Source organism: Hirundo rustica, chromosome 2 (assembly GCF_015227805.2).
Source record: "Hirundo rustica isolate bHirRus1 chromosome 2, bHirRus1.pri.v3, whole genome shotgun sequence".
Lineage (NCBI taxonomy): Eukaryota > Metazoa > Chordata > Aves > Passeriformes > Hirundinidae > Hirundo > Hirundo rustica.
The window spans coordinates 15,512,624-15,535,076 of NC_053451.1; the positions used below are offsets into that span (position 1 = coordinate 15,512,624).

The following is a 22,453-nucleotide window of genomic DNA, read 5'->3' on the forward strand; positions in this document are numbered from 1 at the left end:
GATGTCACCATGCCTGTCTGCCATTCTCTGTGGAGGGCTCAGAGTTTCCAGTATTCAAACAGTATTCAGGAGCAAACCCTGAATACATTTTTAAACTACCTTCTACTCCTGGGCAGTAGTCCCATCACTTCTGTTTGTGGGCCAGATACTCCTCCTGCACCCCTCTATATCCCTATCCACCACTTATCCTTACAAGAAAAAGCCACTGCATTTGGTTCTCAGCTGCAACACCTCAGCTGCAAAGACAGGGAAATGAAGTGCTGGGATGCGAAATTCAACAGGTTTTCTCAGGCTATTAATCCAAACACCACTTCCCCTTCCTTCTGCTGCTGCCAAGTGTAGCAATTAATGCCTACAAGTGGTGAACTATGGTATTTTAGCAGATATTAGGAGCAGGCAGGTAGCATGCACTGCTGTAGCAGGTTGGGTTAGATTATTCAAGACACAGCACTAATCAATGTAGTGGGTTGAGCTAAACGATTAATAAAAAAATTAAAAGCTGTCTTTGCTTCATATTTTGATTCTGTTGCTGAAAACTGAGGCAAAGATGAGTTACATTCTGCAAACGTGCAAATTCAGTTTTACTTGATACCACAAATAACTGGCATGCAGTACAGCATTAACAGTGAGCTTAGCTTTGTTTAAGCAGCTTGCTCACTTCTCCCCCCTCCAAAGACAAACTTTTGCCTTTAGCTTCAAGAAATGGGATACAATTAAAGAGGACAAGCCTTTGAAGAACCCAGGTTCATGAACAGTTGCTTTTAGACACTTCAGAGTTTTCAAACCATCCTACTCCAATAGTCAAATTTCCCTCATCCTGCGTCCTAAACCACAGGTGCCAATACCTTTGTTGCCCAAAACCTTAGACATGACAAAATACTTTTCAGATAATCAGGGAAGAGTAAGTCAACTTTCTCCATTCCAAGCTTCTTCTATTTTATTGCAGCATGTCGGGCCAAACCCAGTTGTTTCTAACCAAGCAAGCACCACTCCCTGAAGGACAGTGCTATGGCAAAGCTTGTTTATTTGCTTTTAAATTAATAGTTGAATACTGAAAACTAACCAGTTACATTAAACATTGGCATGGACTGTGTTTGTTCTTTGGGGTTTTTTTTTGGTTTTTTTTTTTTTGAAAAGCACAGACTTCAGCACCCTAGGAAACAGTCTTTAAGTATGTGGACATTGTTTTGTACTGACTTTATACAAAGTACTTCCATAAGCACCCATTTACCAAAATGCTGTAAGTAGAGCTGATTAGAATTTATGTGCAAACATTTCAGATATTTTTGATGATCACTTTTTACAGTGGGAAATACAAAATATCGTTCTGAATGGCAGTTTAAATACTTCATTACCATTTTTTTCCTTCTAATTGGAGAAAACTGATTTCAAATTAAAGTGAAATTCTAATTGCTTTATTTCAAAATCCCAACTCCACATTTTTTTTTCCCCTTATGGGACTTAAATTCTTAACAACAAAATATTCAATCAAGAAATTGGAAATAAAATGTAAACTTCTAATAAGGAGAAGGATTAAAGCTACATTTACCTATTTCTATCACTTTTATTCATATTTTTTCAGGGTCTGAATTTAATTACACGATCATGAGAACTAAGCTCATTTAACGCTGGCAGTCAGCCCCAAACCTTAAATCAGAATCTAAATTTGAAGAGATCTAAGAAAAAAGAGACCAACAGGAGGAGTTAGGTTACTAACAGTGACCTGTCTCAGAAGTTGGTTTCCCATATCTACTTTACCCCTCTGAGAAACCTATTTACCCTAATGCTGCAGAAGAAAGGTACCATCATGCTGACTTATAGATAATGCTAGGTCTTGATAAATATAATCACGGTAATGGAAAATACATTGTATTTATGAGCCTATCTGTACTACTTGCCCTGCAAGTTTGAAGCTGATACAATCAAGTGCACTCAGCTTCATCATGCTGAGAGTCTGAACAAGCCCATGAGCACTGGTGTGTGTTTGCTGTCCGTTCGAACTGCGTCACAATCACACGGGACCTGAACACCTCTTAAATGAGGACCTCAAACACCCAGTTGCTTAAGTATATGGGATCAGACCTTTTATTTTACCATTTATATCTCACAAAGAAGAGAGTAAGTAACTGATAAATGCAAAAGAGGCCAAAGGAATAAACCTCTCAAATGTGTACCATGAGGTACTTGCAGAGGTATCCGTCTTCAGGCACTAGTATATAAATTATCACAACTGGAGTAATTTTGGCTTCCATATCTTCAGGAATTGAGCTATAGTTTGAGGATATTAACATATATGCCTCTATATTAGTCTTTATTTTTTAAGCTAGCTGACAAAAATTAGGCAAGAGCAAATGCACTGTTTTTCTTTCAGCTATACTCTTTGTGTTCTAAATAGGCACAACTGTTTTTACACAATGAAGCCATCAAAAGGGAATATTTGAAGATCATTTCACTGAAACAAAACTTCCTCATTCTGAATATATAGTTAGAAGAGGCATCCAAATTTTAGTTTGAGTATTCAAAGACAAGAGCTAATTTCAGAAGATGTTTTTGGAATTAGGAGAAGACAGCTGTGAAGCTGGCAGATACTCTGGGACTGAAGTTGGTGCACAAGCTATGCAATTGCTAAAATGTTTTTTTACAGAGAAAAGTTGAAAAAGCAAAATGATTACTTCTCAATGCAATACTGAGGACAGCTCCTCTAAAGCTGTTAAATACCCTTAAATTGTAATTTCCATCCTGTGTAATCAAATTCTCTCTATAATGTTTATTCTTAAGCTACTGCAAGGGCATATTTAGAACATTTTAAAAAAATTAATAGTATAATTGGCTAGAATACAAAGCCTTATAGTTCTGAGGCGGAACAAATATTTGAAAATATATTTTTTATTTCTTGTGCACAACAGAAATACATTAATAATACTAAATACTAAGGTGCCATAAAGCTACCACTGATGGCCACAATGCAAACAAAAAATCCAGCTTGATTTTAAATCTAGGTTAATACAGCTTCATGAATTTATGTCTTTTAGAAAAGGGAATATTTCCACACAACATCACAATTCTGCTAACATGGCATGACAATGAGTATGAGCATTAGCCCAGAAGTACATTCCAGCCTTTTTATACAGCAAAATCTTCAGAAAAAAAAAATGCAATTAATTACCGCTACAATATAATAAAATGACATCCTCTCTACGGAAACAGATTCTTGCTGATTTTTTCTGGCAGGATATATTTCAAATTAAACTACTCTCCACCTTCCAGCTTTACATAAAATAACACTATTACTGTGTTTAGTATTTCAGTACTTTTGCCCTCAACCCATAAAGGTAATACTATATTGCGTCTCCATCAATAAGATCACCAGCTTATAAAAAGATTTCCTCTAATTGCAACATATAATAAAGAAAGTATTATATTATGGTGGAATAGCTGTGCTTTAAATTAAAATGTCTAATTAGAAGCTATAAATGCAAATCAATTAGGTTAATTTTATCAGCTCACGTTCATAAATTAGAGTAGATGATTATTCTTAATGAAGATCTCATAGCAAAAAAAACCCAGCAGATTTATCTTAATGTGTACTATTTATATAGCAACCAATCATGTTTTCTTGGTATGAAATGCAAACACATATTATCCCTCTCCAAATAAAGTAGAGTGCATAACCTTGAGGTAAGGAAGAAGAACAAGAAATTACAATTACAGTACAAAGATGATCACTTTTCAAAGAGGAAATGTTGCCCTGGTAAGCGGTGGATGCCCCATCCCTTGAAGTGTTCAAGGCCAGGATGGACAGGCCTTGGAGCAACCTGGTTGAGAGTAAGGTGTCCCTGCCCATGGCAGGGGGTTGGAACTGGGTGATATTTGAGGTTCCTTCTAAACTAGGCCAGTCTCTGATTCTATGAAAGTGAGGCAAAGCTACGGAGTGTGGGAAAAAAACCAATTAATGTAGCATACACTACTGATGTCCCAAAATTCCCAGCTGACAGGTCTGGCGATCAGGGTCAATCTCTCTTGCTTTACAATATACAGTAGGAGTCACTGAATGGATTTTAACTCTTTCAGTTAAAAATCTTCAGGAAAAAACTGCACATGGTGGATTAATGACACTAAGACCTACCATACCAACATCAGGCTACTTTTCTCTTGCTAGGATACCAGCATATGGTCTCTCTATGGTAACTCCAGACAGTAAACACAGTTAAAATGTCACATGAAGCAGCACTGTTTAGATCGTTCACTAACTGCCTAAAGAAATCCAGCTGAATTAGAGGAGGCAAAACCAACTGATAAAGGGTAATATTACACTGCTGGAGGAGGCAGGTGTGGCTTATGCTGCTGATGTCCCCACATCTGCTGGCAGGTGTGCACAGAAGCTGCCAAGTGCTTTCTGCCAGGCTGCTGGGCTGCTCCCGCTGCTCTCCTCTAATGAGATCTGATTGACTATGCTGTTGATGGGAAGCACTAAACCAAAACTGCTTAATCTTTGTTGTATGACAAGAGAGACTAATTTTTCCTGTCACATCCTGTGTCCTTCTGCCGTCCTGTGCAGAAGGACAGCAGAAACAAAATCCCAAACAACTGCACATAATGGGGGAAGCAGTGCTCCTGCTTGCCTCAATCACACGCTGGAAAAATCACACGCTGGGGAGCCTGGACCCTTGAGAGCAGCTCTGCAACACCCATAACACCATGGCAATGATAGCAGAAATTAAACCAAGCCCTTGCCTAAATCCTGGCCATCAGAGTAACTTCCCTTGCTCCACCTAGACACAAAAATCAAGAGCAGGTCTTCATAGATCAGCTTTATTTTCTACAGCACAAATTCAGTGCTAACGTCTCCCCATGACCAAAGGTGAAAAATGTGTATTTGACATTAATTTCGCCATCTGAATCCCCGTAATCTCAGACCCACAATCCACTGGATTTAACACCTAAAGCCCAGCAAGAGCATATCTAAAAGTTTAAACTGGGTCTGCTGCTATATGCCATATGAATTGAGAGCAAAGATGATCCCTCACAAAAGGCAGGAAAGTGAACACTGGCAAATACTGGGCTATGGAAAGTTTATTCCCATTTTTTAATAAACACATAGAAATGTGGTTGTTATGGAAACTGAATGAAAATACTGTCCTCCTACCAATGGACCTTTCTCATTCTCTAGGCAAGATTAATTTCCTTTTCATTGAAAATATGTTTGTAAGTGGTTCTACCATTACTATTTTGGTCATGATACATTAAAATACGCGCAGAAATAAAACTGCCCAAAAAATTGATTCTACAATAGCTCAAGTATAACACTGCATTTATGCTTTTTAATTATTTATATATGATGGCAGCCATTCCACTGATTTGGCAGAGAAAGGGCTCACTACCAGGTCACAATTAGATCCTTCCTTATGGCTTTACAACAGTTGTTCATTTAAAAAGCAACTCTCCTTAAACTGGATAAACCCACTCTCTGTGTTCTTTAATGCTAAAGACATAATATTAATTACAGCCTCACAAAACCGGGTGTAAAGGGTTGTGAAGAGCATCCTAGGATGTTTTACCACTAAGGCTTGGGCAAGGCAGCCTGGAATAGAGATCAGTCCACATGAATGAAGCTCTGACACTTCAGTCCTTCTAGAGTGGCTTTCAAGGTGTCTCCATTTTAAAGACCACTTGTTAATATATATGCTCTCAACAACATCCCTCTGCATCTTTCATTTACAACGACACTGACAAACTTTTGTGTTTGTATCAGCGAGATGCTCACAACACAAGTTCCTGTGATCTTGTGGATCCTGGATCTGCTGCCTGCACCAGGAGGACAGGGACCCTGTAAGAAACTTTCTCTTGTGTGTAGCAAGGGAAGCAAAGCAAGGATCAAGACTGTGTCATTTGGACACTTCTGCTTTAATAAATAATCAAGCACTTTGCATGTGCAGCTCTGTCAGATACAACTTACTCTCCAGTCTCTACACCATCTGTGCCCCAGGAAGGCTGAAGGTCAGGAAGTCCAAAGGCTTGTGGCAGAACTGCGCTGAAAACTTGTATTGGTAACAGATTGTCCTCACATCACTTGAACCAATGCATATTCCTCTCACAGTCACCCAAGGCGGGAAACGTTAGACTTGGGAACAACAATATGCTACCATTTAATGATCAGCAAATAATACATTTCTAAAGGGCTTCTAAAGAGTCACTTGAATAGTTTACCTCATCTTTCATATGTTATGTTTTATATTTAGGTGACTGTACACTACTTTCCTGAAAGCTGTAAACCTTAACCTCTTTGAAACATCGCTGTCAGTAAAGAAACATGTTCTACCAAGTTCATCCTCATTTCCACTCATCCAAAATCCCACTAATGTCAAATGCACTTTTTTTGGTTTTTTTTCCCCTTTCAATATTCATTTGCCAGTGGGAACAGGGCATTTTATCTCCAGGGGATAAAAGCTCACATATGGAAATACGTTTAATTGGTTTAAAGATATAAACTCCTATTAACCCCTCCTCACTGAAAAGGCTCTCCAACACCTGAGCAAAACACTCCACAGTTACATAAGACAGAAACACACAAGACTGAGTTGCCAGCTTATAAAGAAATATTTGCAAGTGATTTTAGCAAAGCTTTAGTGCTCCATGCAGACTGAACAGAAAAATATAACCAAGTAGCACTGCTTTTCCCATAGCATCCACCAGGCATGCTTTTGTACCCTCATGAGATAAACTGCACCCAGCACCCTCTGCTCTGACAAACACTGGAAAAAGGCCCAAGAGAAAGGGACACTGCCACATGCAAAATGTGGGAATCCACTACCACACGAAAAATGTGGGATTCCATGACCACTGGAGTCCCAAAAATACCCAGAGGCAGGGGATATGGAAGTATGGGGAGAGGAAAGGAGGCAGGCCAGATGTTTTCTGCCTCATTTCACAATGGCTCCAATTTCTATCATTTTCCCTCTGCATCCTGCATGCCACAACTCCTCTCCTTTCAAATGTAGTCTTTAATCTCATTTCCTGCCGCTATCTCCAGCATTTATCAGTGAAGATGTAAGCACTGCAGAAGAACTGGGATCTATTTTACTTAGATTTACACCACACCGAACTGTAACATTAAAATAGAAAAATAAGGATAATTAATTCCAATATGCATTGTAGGAGAAATGAGGCATTTAAAAAAATCTGTGTTGCTATGCTGACCATGAACTAGTGTAAAATTCAAAGTTTAAACTGCAGTCCTGTTAATAACTAAAAAATATAATAAAAATTAAATTTTAGAAATGAAGAGTTATTTCTCACTCCCTGTATTCTACTTTTTCCTATTTCCTTCCACACAGTAAAACTCACGAGTTTAGGTTCATTTTTCTGCATAGTTATTTTAAATTCATCTAACTTTACTGACTTAGTAATTCACAGAGAAACATAGCAAACAAGTTTCTAACAGAATCACACAAAATGATCACTGCTGTTCATGTGAGAGACCAAACCTCCTGCTTGGAACTGATGCTCCCTATCCCTCTGTAACTCCTGTGCATGATGAACCATACACGCTCTCCTGTCCTATTTGCTACATATAGCAGTTGAGTTTTTTTAATGTTACTTTAAAATAAAACCAACCCTTCTGTTTACACACACACAACAAACACACTTCAAGGACAGACAGCCCCTGCAGCATCTGTGCACGAGGAGGCTAGAGGTCAGAAAACCCCAAAGGGCTGTGGCAGAACTAATGCCACAGAATATTTGTAATGGGAAAGGGAAAGGCGAGGGGAATTAAACATGCAAATTACAGGAGCCAAAGCACAACAGTACTGAGACTTCGGGTATTTTGCTGTTTGGAACATTTTTTGTTGTAAAGGGAAAATATGCAAAGCAGCAGGATTAATTTTTCAGCCCCAAGCCGGATGCTCATGAATTTACCTCTGACAACCTCTTCCACAGACTCTGTAGTTGTGGTGGTAGTGGTTGCAATACTGGTAGTTCTTTCAGTTGCCTCCTCATACTCTTCTCCTGTCTCTTCAATTTCATCACCATCATCATCATCATCGGCAGTATCTTCATCTTCAACAACAGTTAGGTCCTCATCTTCCTCTGCTTGTTCTTCTACCGCCTTATCATCACTAAATGAAAAAAAATTTATCATGATGTGTCAGCAACAAAATTACTTCAAGGTATCATGAGAGAACATTTTATTCAAAAACTCTATAAGGAAAACAGTTACCTGTTTCTCAATCTCCCTCCCTTCCTTTTAAATAGAAAAGAATCAGGGATTCTGGAATGTCCCAAATAGTAAGAAATGCTAAAGAAATGTCTAAAGGAAAAAAAGTCAATATTAGCAGACCGTATTTTGAACGCAAGCTCCTGAGGAACTTCTCCACCTCACTCAGGAGACAGCTTATCTTGAGGCACCCTGCAGGCCTTTCATTGAGGACAACCAAGTGTTGAACTGAGCTCAAATTACTGACTGCAGAGCTTTTCCTTCTGCTGTTACAAGTGCCATGTGAATCGAAAGGACACTTCTACAGGAAAAGAGGAGGAAATACTGGGGTTGACTAGCCAATGCATTTGGTGGATTAATATGTCAAGAATCTTCTGGGATCATTATAGTTCTGAGTGATACAGAAAACAGGTCAAAAAATAGATGTTTGGCTACTGCTACTGTTGCCTTAGAAATATTTCCAAAGCTTAGTGCTCTATTGTGGCAAGGTTTCAGGTTTGTTTCTGATATTCTACTTGAAATTTACTACTAATGAATAAATAATCTTTAAATATTTAAACACACAGTGACTTTCTGTCACCTTCATGCAGAAGTGGGTGTGTATCTTTCTCATGTCAGCACATGTGCTTGAACAGCCTTCTAGGTGAAGTTAAGAACTTCTTCAACTCATTTTGGAGATCAAGCCTTTAATATTTCATTTTATATTATGCTACCTACTACAACTTTGAAAGCGAACTCAGCAAAATGGAAGACAGCATGATTCCTTTTAAACAGGGCATAAAGAAGTTAAAACATGTTGATAAAATTTTTGTATGGCACAAAACTGACTCTATAGGAACAAGTTAAGTCTCCATACAAATAAGAATGATTTCCCTCTTCCCCTCTTCCCAAAATACTTGGCCTCCAGAAACACAAGAGAGACTTCAAATAATACTGAAGCTTTACACTGGGGGAAACCCAAGAATGTTTTATGAATACATGTGGTCAATGCCACCTTGCAGAAGAGTCTGAGAAAAAGATGACATTTCCATTTACACAGAAGAAAAAGTTAAAAAGGGGCACAAACCCACTTGGCTCCTCTCTTAAGTTTTCTTGATTTCTAAAAACTGGCTTGGAAATTTCACCATCTCCACTGTACCAAACTCCCTGAAAAATTAATTTCATTATGTTTGAAATGCCCAACTTCACTTTAAGTAACTCCTTTCTGTACAAAGTATATCTTCTGTCCTTTTTTTTTTTTTTCCTTTTTGCAAGCATGAAATAAATACTAGACATCACCTCTGAACTGCCAGAATAAGGTGGATTTGTCAAGTCCAGTATCTGCAGGTGATCTCCAGGTCTTGGCTCACTATGGACATTTAAACTAGGCATGTTGAGTGTAAGACATACAAATTTTAATCAAGAGCGTCAGATATCATACACCTATCAACCTAAAGAAAGATGTGCTCTCTCACCTAAGCTACAAACACAACATGTTTTTAAAAGTCTGCAAATTAATTTTCCTCTTCCTTTCTCATGAATGATCACTTTCAGATACAAGCATGCTCATAATGTTAAAAAAGGACAACAAAAACCAACCAAATGAAACAAACAAAGGAAAGTCAATTCGTAACATGGAAGTTACTTCAAAAACAATTTGCATGCACGCATCCAATAGCCATCTTTTTTTAACTACACAAGGGCAATCAACTCAGCTATGTCCACAACAATTTACGATGAAATTCTCATTATGAAGGCCAAGGTCTCCTCCTCCTCCTCCTCCTCCTCCTCCTCCTCCTCCTCCTCCTCCTCCTCCTCCTCCTCCTCCTCCTCCTATTATTATTATTATTATTATCATTATCATTATTATCATTATTATGGAGCATGATTATTATTATTATCATTATCATTATTATTATTATGGGGCATGATGATGAAGAGCACCATGAGGGGATGAAAGAGAACAGTTCTCTGTGTCCACTGGCTGGCTGTACCTGCCATTAGTTCCCTCTCCAGTCACTTATCAGAAGCAAATGCTTAAGGGATAGCCCTCACCTGCCTCCTCATTATTACCTGCTGCTAGCTGAAAAACTAGACATCTGAGAATGCAAAAGAAGAGCCACAAGTGGTGGGAGACTACAGCAGTGTATGGGGTCGGGCTCCTGAAAATATTCTAAAAAACCTGCACAAAAATATACTACAATATTACTAAAATATTCTTTTCACAGTTTTGATTGCTCCTAGAAAAACTGTATTTCTGCTAGCTATTCTGAAAGACTCAGTCACAAAGGTCATATTTCACAGAATTATGTTTTATTCCATGTTTCAAGAAAAATGGAACAATGGAAATAGAAGTGGGTTTACCTCAGATTTAGATTTATTAAAATGAAAGTGATTTTTGCATGTTTTTAGTATTGCTAAAGGTACTACATCTTGCAAGAAACATGATGAAATACACCTAGGTGTTTTTCTTTGGATTTAATCACTGTTATCACCCTGGCTCCTCCTCAAAGAGAATGCACCTGAGAGAAATGACAGAGAAAAACAGGGAAGGGCATGAACACCTTCAACATTTGGAATTACAGCATGAACCTTTCAAATGGGGACAAATCCCTCCCTGATGCAGAGCTGTTTCTCCCTACCATGCTAAATTCTCTGATTCCATTTACATTTCTCAATTAGCAGCATCCCAGTTCTGTTTCCCACACAGAAACACCTTTCACCTCAGTCATCAGTTTAAATCCACTATTTTTAAGCACACATTTGCTACCAAATGAATGTGGATATCAGTATTTTTCTCAGAAAGCTTGAAGGTTTATTTAATAGCAAGTAAGCTTGTTTCCTGGTATTATTACTATTACATTTTACCTTCTTCTGTAAACCAGTATGACTTCATCTTGTTTCTGCTGGAAGAACAATACTTTGACAGCTTTTCTGCCTATTCCCTCAATAGCAGCCCAGCCAAGGTGTTACTGGCGCCACAGACGGTAGTGTCTCATTTACAGCAGTTTGCTGACATTTCACCTTAGATTAGTGGTACCAGCAACAGGATTTTTCAAAGGCTGCTCAAAAAAATTACTTAATGCATTGAGAAAACCTTACCTTTGTAAAGCCATTCAGCCATTGTCTGAAGTTAACTGTTTAGCAACAGAGGGAAATTTTTAGTCTTGATGTAGCCGTGAATATACCTGCAACCCCTGCCGATATCTCAATCTCCTGTCTGTAGGGACTTCTGGCAAGGAGGGCCAGCACTTCTCTTTCACATGGACACAAAGGCCATCATGGTTTTAAACCTTCTGCTTCAATTTCTTCACACATAGGATTTTAATATCTTTTTCCCCCCATCACATAAATTATGTTCCTCTTGAGTCCAACTAGCACAACGGGTCATTAGAACAAATCATCTCCAGTCCTACGTGTGGTGAAAGAGGGTATTTGAAGTTTGGTGGTTTCAGTCCTGTTTCTGTTGCCACAAACACACTGGGCCTTCAGGCAGCCTTAAGTCCTACCCAATTCCTTCTTGAATCAAACAGGAACATACTGAGCACTCTGGTGGGCGTATTTCTGGTTTTAAAACACAAACCTCTGTACAGCTGTTGCTAGTATGCATTTAAGCACATAGTTACAAGCAATGTTTAAACCATGGACCTGTAAATGTATATCTATAACTTCCTTCTCCCAATCTATCACTGCTGTAAGAACTGGCACCAATGTATTATTTATTCCTTTTACTCAGAAGCCTGCATTGTTCGTTATTTTAGGAAGGTAAAACTGAAGGAAAGGTAAAAGAGAGTGAAGGAAAGCCACCTATGTTACTTCTTGCTGTTCAAGAAATAAGAAAACACTAGTACGTGAAAGTTTTATTTCTGTACTCCAATAACCTGCAAGAGTGACAAAGACAGAAAATGGATGACAAGAACAATGAGTTTTCCTTTCTAATGTTGTTTCAGAAATCATGGGCTGCAGCATAAGCTACATTTTTAGAAGTTACGTCTCTGCAGCTACTAACTTCATGCAAAACTTTCAATTTAGGACAGCAAATAACTACGGACTAATTACTGGTATTGGGAAATGTTTCCTGCTTGTCTGCAATGAATGCTCATTCATTTGGATGGAATTTTACCATGGTTTTGCTAAATAACTTGAACAAAAAGTGGGTGAAAGAAAGAATGCAAACATGTTCAAGACAGGTGTTTTAATATCTGGAAAGATTAGCATTCACTACACTTTGCAACTATATTTTACTGCAAACAGAGCCCATCTATCTTGACTGTGCTTTTACCAGCCACCAAGCCTGAGCCAAAAGCTGGGGGAAAGTTAATTCCAGGATTGGAACCTCTTTGCCTAGGCAAAGAGAGCAAGGGCAATGCTGACTTCACTCAGCTGTGGGAATTACACAGGAGAAGCTCTTTCAGTCTAACAGGCTGAGTCAATGGTAATTTATTCATCCATAACCTTTACCAATGCAGGTATTCCAGTTTCCAGCCTCTTGTGCTTCAGCATCCCAAAATTACAAAACCCCATGCCCTCTACAGCTCCTCCATATGAACTCCAGGACCACTGGGAGGCAATGGGATTGTCAAATATCCCACCCAGGATTTAGCTCTGCTTCCAGCTAAAGAATAATGGTGAGCACAGATACATATTTTTCCTCATGTATTGGAAAGATCCAGACCACCAAGTTCTTCAGCTGTGGGAGAAGAAACAGACATATCCAATAGTGGACTTCTACATGTCTTAAGAGAAAACACAAAGCAGAAACAGAAAGCAAATTACAAGAGTAAGACATTTGTTTGGAATCCAGGAAAGAAGATGAGTGCATTTGAAGTGGCTTAATTACTAGTCTTTTGGTTAAAAGAAAATCAGAAAGCTAGCAGGCAAAGAAACAAATATTCCTTGGACAAATCAGCACATCTGAGGCCTGGGCATGTTTTACCTAACATACTTCCAAACCCCACATGCTAGAAAAATTCCTTCTGAACTAAAATTTCAAAGGACAAGATTTCTCAGAAACCAAATGTGATGCTACCACCACTCTGAATGATGTCACTAACTAAACATTTGGGGCAAACCAGTAACCAGTTAAATCTAAAAACTAAGTGAATGGTGCACTTTGGCACATGAGAAATTTTCCCACTGTACTTTTTTTATTTGACTTTGGTACACAGGCAGACTTCAATATTGAGTATATTAACTACAAGATACTGAGAGTCCAGGTAGCAGATTTAGGCAACACCTACCAAAGTATTTTTTGCATGCGCTAGAGAGAGGAAAGAAAGTCAAAGACAAGTTGAAATGGAGATTTCAACACTCACCTTTAAAGTCTGTGAGTAAGGGATTTTAACAAGACATCTGGTTTTTTAAGCATCAGGGAGGTGGGAATAGACAGCAGGGCAAGAATCAAACTGCATTGCAGTTGTGAGATTAGGCACAGAGCCAGGAAAGAGAAGGGTAATGCCAGATGTCTGGTCTATGACTTTTTTTTTTTAATGGCTTACTGGTATCAAAGTCTGGAAAAATATAGAAATGACAGTCTGACCCACAGCAATGTTTCTGGTCTGCCTGTTAAGTGATCACAAAAGGAAAAAAATGCTCAAGAAATGCCTTGGTTATTTTCATTAGGTTTGGGTTACATCTTAGTTTAGGAAATTAGGTATCTCACATGAAGAAGAAATAATATCACATTTGGACATATAAACACCTATTATGACACTTTCAGACTTCAAAGAACTCAGATGGGCACCTTCCATTGTAGCAAGTTGGGACAGACAATTCATATTCATAGCATTTTTCAGATATTTATGTTGTCACTGCTAATAATTTTCCGTTCTGATTTTCTTTACCAAAGAGGTTGCAATGATCTTTATTTTCATATTTCCTAATTAAAAAAAAAAAAAAAAATCAAGTAAGTTATTTCAAAGGCCGTTAATGAGTTCTTAGAAAAAACAGCTGAACTTTGTGCTTCAGACTCTCTCTCTTTATTGTAACAAAGCTTTTATACAAAAACGACACCAAAATATGCACCTGTTTCAATTAAATTTGTAAAAAATGGGAAAAGTTGCACTAAGAATCTTTCAATCCAATTTTTAAATGGAACACTAATATAAACAAAACACACTTTCCTTGCCCTGCTGCCTCCAAGAGATACATTTATTACCCTTTAGCCCCATAATTAAATACCATCTTTTATACCATTAGAAATTTCTTTAAATTTCTTTCCATAGCTGAGTAGCTTAAAAAGCCAAACATACAAGGTAGCACTTAATCCCACAGAAAGTACCTGTTTATCGGTACCTCACAGAAGGTATTGATAGGCAAGAAAACTTTCAAAACTGATCTAGTTTCCCCTCTGAAACAAAGCCTTCACTGGTGTGTTACTGTTCTGACAGTTCCCTTCAGAAGATGAAGGATTCAGCAAGAAGAATGTAGTTTTTAGAAAACAGAATAATAATGTATTTAACGCATTTCTTGCTTTGATAATTTTTGCTGAAGAGAAACCTGGAAACTAGAAAATTAGACCCACAAACACACAAAATCACACTTTGTGAGCCTCATGACAATGAATAAATATGTTCAAAATCCTGACAGCAGAAATGCATTACAAGTGAAGGTGACGGAAGAGGGAGGAAGGAAGATCATCTATGCAGCTCTGTTTGAGAATCAGCAGAAAAATCTGGATCAGTTACAACATATTTATTTCCACAAAACTGCTGTACTCAGAATGAAATACTCAGAGTTTCTTTGTCCTTTTCTTGCCCCTCCAGGGGGGAAGGAGAAGGATGCCTTCTGATAATGGCCCAGCCATTAAAACCAGGTGGGGCAGTGTTTCTTATCTCTTTCACCACCCCTCCATCCTCCAGGGGGACATCTTCTGATAATGGGCCATTAGGGCCCACCAATGACATGACACATTCCATCATCCCATTGTGAGATGCTCCACACAGTGGGGGAGGAGCCAGCTGTTCCGAGCTAGATAAAAACTGGGACTGAAGGATACAAGGTATCCTGTTTTTTTCCTCTGGAGTCCTGGAGGAAGACTGGACCCATCTTGCCACCACTGGACTTTCTACAGGACCATCTCTACTCCACAGAACCTTATCTGTTACTCCAGGAGGACTTATTTGGACTGCTTCTAACACCCTGACCAACAGGGTGCCAGGTGATATCCCTGACTCTGTCAGGGTTTTTCCAGGATTTTTGTTTGCTTCCTTGCTTGGTTTTTTTTCTGTACTACATTTGTATTTTCCTTTTTATTTTTAATATTCCTCGTTAAGAACTATTACTCCTATTTCCATATCTTTGCCTGAGAGCCCCTAACTGCAAAATTATAATAATTTGGAGGGGAGGGGGTTTACATTTTCCATTTCAAGGGAGGCTCCTGCCTTCCTTAGCAGACAACTGTCTTTCAAACCAGGACAACAGAGAAAACCTGGAGGTTTCCAGCGTGGCCATCACTCCTAAAGATGTTCAGTTTTGGTCATCAAGAACACCAAATCTTCCAGTTAGCTCCCACACACAGACACAGGCTCCGGAGGGCCACCAGGCTGTGCTGAGTCGCAAGGGCAGCCAGCGCTTGCAGGTCACTTGACTGACCTGCAGCTATGCAGGGAGAAGTCTGCAGTTATACTGAAAGTCAGCACCTACATCTGACTGTCCCTCAGGCAGGCAGATAAATTTTAAATAAGCAACAAACTTTAATAGCAACAAGAAACTCCACTGATTAAAAATGCTTGTGACCTCTTTGTCAGAGTTACAGACTATTTCAGGATGAGCATGGCAAGACAATCTCAAAAGCACTTGTGGATCCTGCCTTTTGGCCTCATGAATAAAACAGGTATATATACCACCAAAATACACCCTCCCACCTTCCTCCAAGTACTGCCAATGAGCCACACCACAAGGAAGTCACATCCTTCCACATCCAGACCCAGGTGGTAGTCAGATATTGGGTAGGAAAGACATCCAACTATGAGGCACCACAGCCCAAACTGCATCTACTCCCCTCTAACAGTGTGGCTAAAACATACAGCTGAGCTTTTCTTCCCCCTGTGGAGAAGAAGACACCCTTACACCCTTGACAAATTTAAAAAAAAAAAAAAAAAAAAAAAAAAAAAAAAAAAAAAAAAAAAAAAAAAAAAAAAAAAAAAAGGCATTTATTAACTGACTGGCTGCAGTGTGCTTTTCTCTACACATTCAGAACCATAAATGCAAATATTTTAAAATCTAGATCTCATAGCTTGAGGTATAAAGTTATCTCAAAATAGATCACCCACATTTGTTGCATTCTGCTCTGTCATGGTTTTGAGAAAAAGGAATATAATTATCTGCTTTTCAGGTCACCTCCACGGCAAAAATGTCATCTTCACTTTGATTTGGGTACCCATGTAAGGTGACAAATGTAGACCTGAGTAAGCACTTCAAACAGAGCTGCATTAATAGCAGAGAATATTGGCCATTTAGCATTAGCAAAGTGTTCCCCTACCTTACATTTCCTTTCTTCCTCACAATCAGTTTAGGATTAAGGCATATATGTATTGATAGCCACGCAAACATATGCTCAAATATGAATAAATACACACACACACAAAATTTTAATTACCATGTACTGCCATTTAAGATTTTTTTTTTTTTATGTATACATATATATAACTAAAGTTCAAGAGTATTTCTGACTCCAATACACACAGCTTAAATGAATCTGGCTCAAGAGGCAGCAAGAAATACGAGTGAGTCAGTCTAAAAGAACTACCAATTGCTTGGCTCTTCATCTGCAGATGAAGGGTAAGTACTCCACAGAAGGATCTTTCATTTTCCTTTTGCAAGCACTTCTGTGGGAGGGGAGGTTAAAAAATAAATCAGTATTTGCTTGGAATTTCAGAAATGGATTGAAATGCAATTATAGCTCCCATTCCTAGAGAATACAAAATTTATTAAGTTATTCTTGAACTCATCTCTTCAGATATTAAACTCCCTTATGAGGAAGAAAATGGAGTACAATAGTAAATTCAATGTCCAGTGACCAACACAAAAAAGAAAGAAATAAGACGAATATCTGTCTTACAAACAGAAGTACTCTATACCCCTGTGAGCTCTTTTATTTGAAATAATTTGGGCATTTTTGATCTTATAAGACATCTACTTTATATATAGGTGTATATATAATAAATATTACCTATATAAGATATATAATAGATATATAAGATAGATGGATAGATCTATCTTGCATGTATATATATTTATATAATGAAAAAAACCTAAATATTTCAATTAGAACAAGCTTTCCACTCACTCCAATGAGAGAACATTTATACACCAAATCAAAATCTAAATTAAATATACAGAAATGACAGCCACAGTCCAAAGGCAGCTATACAAATCCTACTGAAAGGGTCATATGTCAGTGACACTGACAGATGTTAGAAGTACAAATCAGAAGAAAATCCAAAAGTATCAATATGGAATATGCAAAATTCTTTGATGTAGGCTTTTGCATCAAAAAGTCTGACCATTCACTCCTGTTTATGACAGAAAACTGGAAATTACCATGGGGAAGTATTAATTTTAAACTTATTCCATTATTCACAAAGGATTCTACCTTGCAACACTTACTAATGCTTTGTCAGGAAAGATTTAGTTGCCCACCATGATAGAGGTTCTCATTATTCTAGGTCTTAATGCCACCTCATGGCATCAAATTACAGCAATTCAGTCTCTGTCCTTCATCTCTGCATTGTTCTTTGATCTGTTTCCATCTAGATTATTAACAAGTCCAAACATAACACAATTCAGACCTATTAACTTTCTGCATTACTCACATAATTTAGGCCCCATTTATTTTCTGGGAACTCCTTGAAGTCACTTGCAATCATCCCCAAGTTTTAGATTTTGGGCATTATTTGCACAAAAAAGAAGTAGAAACACTGCATTAGCACAGTATAAAGTGATGAAAGCCTTGGAAGCAAACAGAATTTGAACATTGATCTTAGTTTATGAAGAAAGGCATCTTTGCAAGTTGTTGGCACCCAGTTGCAAGGACATGACATGGTACTCTGCTCTTCCAACTGCTGTCAGACATGCTCAGGAGAGTGGTATGAAAAGGCTCTAACAGCACCAGACCACTCAGTTACCACTGAGTGTTACAACACAGTTATAACCAATATCCGGCCCAAAATTAGCCTACGTGAACAGGTGATGGGAAGGGTAAGGACGGGGATGGCATCTTCTCACCCATCACTGTCTTGCAAAGGAAACCTCCATGTTCCTTTCTCAACAGCAGCACATTAACAAATTTGTCAAAGAGTAGATAATAAAATACAATTTCTTTTAGAGTATGTTTAGAAATTAATTGTCAGAATGTTTTTCTTACAGTAATAACAGCACATAGATAATGCCTATTATGAATGAAGGCATTTCAAAACCTCCACTGGTTATGTTGGCTGATACCTGCTGCAGTACCCCAGACTACACACAAATCATCTTAAGAGTATACCATTTGTCATTTATTTGTCAAACAATATGAATTTAAACATTTTTATTTTTAGTATGGCAATAATCCTCACTGAAGTAATTATAAAGGCACTAAAAAGTGTGCCTTAAAAGTGTTTATTTTAAAAATAAACTTTTCTGTAGAAAGCTAAAAATAAAAGGAGTAGAACACTGATGCTTTCAACCACAGTAAATGCAAGTTCATGTATAAGGTGGAAAGACTCTTCTATGCCCACTTTTTGACAGATTTTTGGCATCTAAATAGTAAATTGAGGGGTAATGTAGTTACTGTACCTTCCATCTGCATAGTCTGCATCTGCACCTCCCCACCAGACATCTGAATCATCATCTTCAGCATCAGCTGAATCGAGATTGTCGCTTTCCTCTGCTAACGGGCAGCAGACAAACTCCACACCACGAAACTTGTCGATCCCACAGGGCAGCAGCATGCCATAGTTGTGCAGATTCATGCTCTTCTCACTACACGACTGCAGAAAGGAGGGGAAAAAAAGCAGCTACAATATTGGCATGGAGGAAGACTAAAAAATGACACAAACCTTGAGAAAATAGGAAGGGCTTGCCTTAGGAAGTTAAAGCTGGCAAACTGCATGATCTCTGATATTTGAAACGCGATTTAGAAAGGTCATACTTGCATTCACTACTTGATTGTAAGCAGCTCCCTACCTCTATCCACTGTAAGCAACAAACTCTTCTATTAGTCTTTCCCAGAACAAAAGGCTTGTCTCCTCCTATTATATATGGTAACTCCGTATCTTCCTGTCTAAAATCCTCACAGGCTCTGCCTCCTAAACAGAAAATGTGATGCCAGAATAATTATCTGATGTATTAATCCAAATCTCGATGGATTAATGCTATTGGAAGGCTTTGCTGCAAGGTAAATCAACATTTGAAATACCTCTTGCATTGCAAACACACTGTGCCTGATCTGATACCTACAGTACCACCTAGCCTTGTTCAGAAAACAGTCAGTTGGGCATACTTATACCTTTAAGATATAGGGATGTATGACAGGTAAAAAAATAGCTCAGTGGCACACAGTGATGATGTTCTTTCAGGCTATTGCCATTTCAAGTTTGCAAGCAGTCAAAATGAACTGGAATTTCCTTGTGTGAAGGTTGGTGCCTTAGATGTTTCATTTAAGTATAATTCAAGCAAGAACTGAAAATTTGAAAAGCTGCTGATCACATTTAAAATTTCATCTCCAGAAGGTGGAATAACATACAAGCTAAGAGGTTACAGAAACACCCAGCAATCAGAATTCCTGGAAACTTACCTCAGCTTTTATTCCTAAAATCTCTCTATGTAAGGAAAAAGTTCAAAACACATTAGCAATTGTAACACTAAGTATATTTCTATTTTCAGTAAAACACTGTTAAATTGTAAAAACTCTGTGCCTGCAAAATGCCTTTGGCTAGTCCTAGTTTCATCAGCCCTCCTATGCTTTTCTGCTGAATTTGACACAGTGCACTCCCTGAGGCCTGACTGATCTCTATGGGCATCTGGCATCCCAATATCTATGATAAAGAGCGGATAATACCCACCCAGAATGATTCAAGGCAAATCCTAGGCATTTACTTCCAATGCTAACACAGGAAAATGGGGAAGCGGAAAACACAGTGAGTTTGTGAGTGAATGTGAAGAAAAAAACAGTGAAAGAGGGTCAACATTCAAAGGTCAGTGGTAATTATTCAGTCATGAACTCTTTTGTGCTCCGACTCCCATTTCCTACCTTATAAAAAACCCCAAAATGCCATTCACTCAAACATTTGAAAGTATTGCTTTTTGTTTCCCATGTCGCTGCTATATTTAAAGTCATCCTCAGGAAGAGTGACACAGCTTTAATGAAGGAAGACAGGAAATTTTAAGACAGATGAATATACCTCTTTAGCAACAGTATGCCAATGCAGGTGAGTTTCACACACATCCATCCTTTCCTGGTGAAGGAACTTGCACTTGTCTGGCACCAGAAGGGCATCACTCACAAACTCGCCCACTAGAAGGGAAGAGAAAAGAAATTAACAACCAAAAATATTAATTTTGCTTCCAATATTTCATCCTGTTAAACCTCTAGCTACTCCTAGCAGCTTTTGTGAGTGAGTGGCAGGTTTGCATTCTCTGCAATTTCTAGATGGTGCTTCAGTTACGACCTTCCAACTTGCCATTGGAAAGGAGTTTGAGCTCATATGTATTTGTCTATGAAAACTTCAGCATAATAAAACTTTCAAGACCCATTGCAGATATGTGTGATACAACATGAAGTCAGGAGTTGGCAGATCTAGTTCCAGGAAGGGGACTATGGGGGCAGGGAGGGACAACTACCTTTTGCATCTTAATAGCAGTAGGGAGAGGGTATGATGTGTTCTGAAATACTTAGGTGTTCTACCTAAAACAAATGAACCCAACACCTTGTTTCAAAGCATTTAAGAATATTTCCACTCATACAGTACTAAAAGCAACACAGTCAACTTATTTTTTTTTGTTGCTGCAGCCTCTTCATTGCATCGTAATTTCATCAGCCAGATGAATTTGGGTTAGTCCAGAAGGTTGATAAGCAAGTAGAGCTCATCAGCCAGGAAATAAGATGATTCATGATCACCAAATATCTGGTCAGATTGAAGTGGGTCAAGAGCCATTTTTCCCAAGGACATAACTGACCAAAGAGATTGTTACATCTTCAACAGCAGAACAAAAATTTACATGCTTATGAAATAAATACTGCTCACAGCACCAGTACTCAGACACTCAGGTGCTAAGTAACATGATTGATTAGACTAAAATCACTGTAATGCTGTACAATTCTGGCACTGCAATTAAATAACTCCAAATCCTCTCAAAGGTATTTTTTAAAGGGAAAATTACAGAGTACTTTAGAGAAGTGTATATACTGAACAGATGCTGTTCTGTATCTGGATTGTGAAAGCACATGACTCAGCTGGCATAAATCAGCTCCCTAAAGCCCACTTGTTGGTAGCCTACAAAAAGCTAGTCTGTGTTATATGAAAGAATCAAGATGGTCCAATAGCTTCTAGGATGTAGTAATAGGTTAATTGATCAAAATGAGATGCCTACTGTAGCGATGGAGAACCAAGAGCTACAGACTCTCTTACACATCTGAATGAGATTCCTTTATTGTAGAAATCACCCCCCTTGCATAGCTTTAGTTTCCACCGGACAGAACCAGAACTTAACAGAAGAGCACCCCCTGGCTGGCTCAGCTGCAGTCTGCTGTCCACACGTCCCATCCCCCAGTCAGCTTCCTGTTCATGTGCTGTCCACACGTTCCTCTTCACACCTGCCTCTCATCCCCCAGCTCACCTCTGTCCAGCCTGTAGCCGTGCCTTCCCCACAGGGCCTTCTGCTGAACATAAGCCTTAAAAACTTTAACAAATATAACCTCATATCCCACAGACTACGAGGTTACTGTTGAGTAGAGTCATCTCAGGGACCTGATGAAGTAGCCTTTAAAGCTTACAATTAAAAAGTCAGTTTTAAAAATAACCAACACCCAATGCAAAGGAAAAAAAAAAGACAGAATTCAACAAATATATACCTATATACCACGATGTATATTTCGCATTAAATTCCTTGCTGCATTTCAGTGCCTTTGATCTGAAGCCCTTAAAGTCAATTAGTCAACTAGGAGCTAGTTTCTGTAACTCAGTTAACTGGGGGAGGGGGAGTTATTTCTATCCTTCCCTAGCACACCTTAATGCATGCAAATTAACAGAAGCATTTTCTTCTGTTCTGGAGGCA

General features: G+C 38.5%; 1 protein-coding gene across 8 annotated transcripts in view; it reads right to left on the reverse strand.

Moving 5' to 3' along the window:
* The window catches only part of APP (amyloid beta precursor protein), a 211,836-nt gene that overhangs the window by 82,654 nt on the left and 106,729 nt on the right, over window positions 1-22,453 (reverse strand). For all 8 annotated transcript variants that reach the window (XM_040055536.2, XM_040055535.2, XM_040055533.2 and 5 more), the window contains exons 4-6: window positions 20,581-20,693; window positions 18,974-19,167; window positions 7,918-8,117 (exon numbers count right to left, since the gene is read on the reverse strand). In XM_040055536.2, the coding sequence (XP_039911470.1) occupies window positions 7,918-8,117; window positions 18,974-19,167; window positions 20,581-20,693 (507 nt within the window). The remainder of the gene's footprint in view (window positions 1-7,917; window positions 8,118-18,973; window positions 19,168-20,580; window positions 20,694-22,453) is intronic.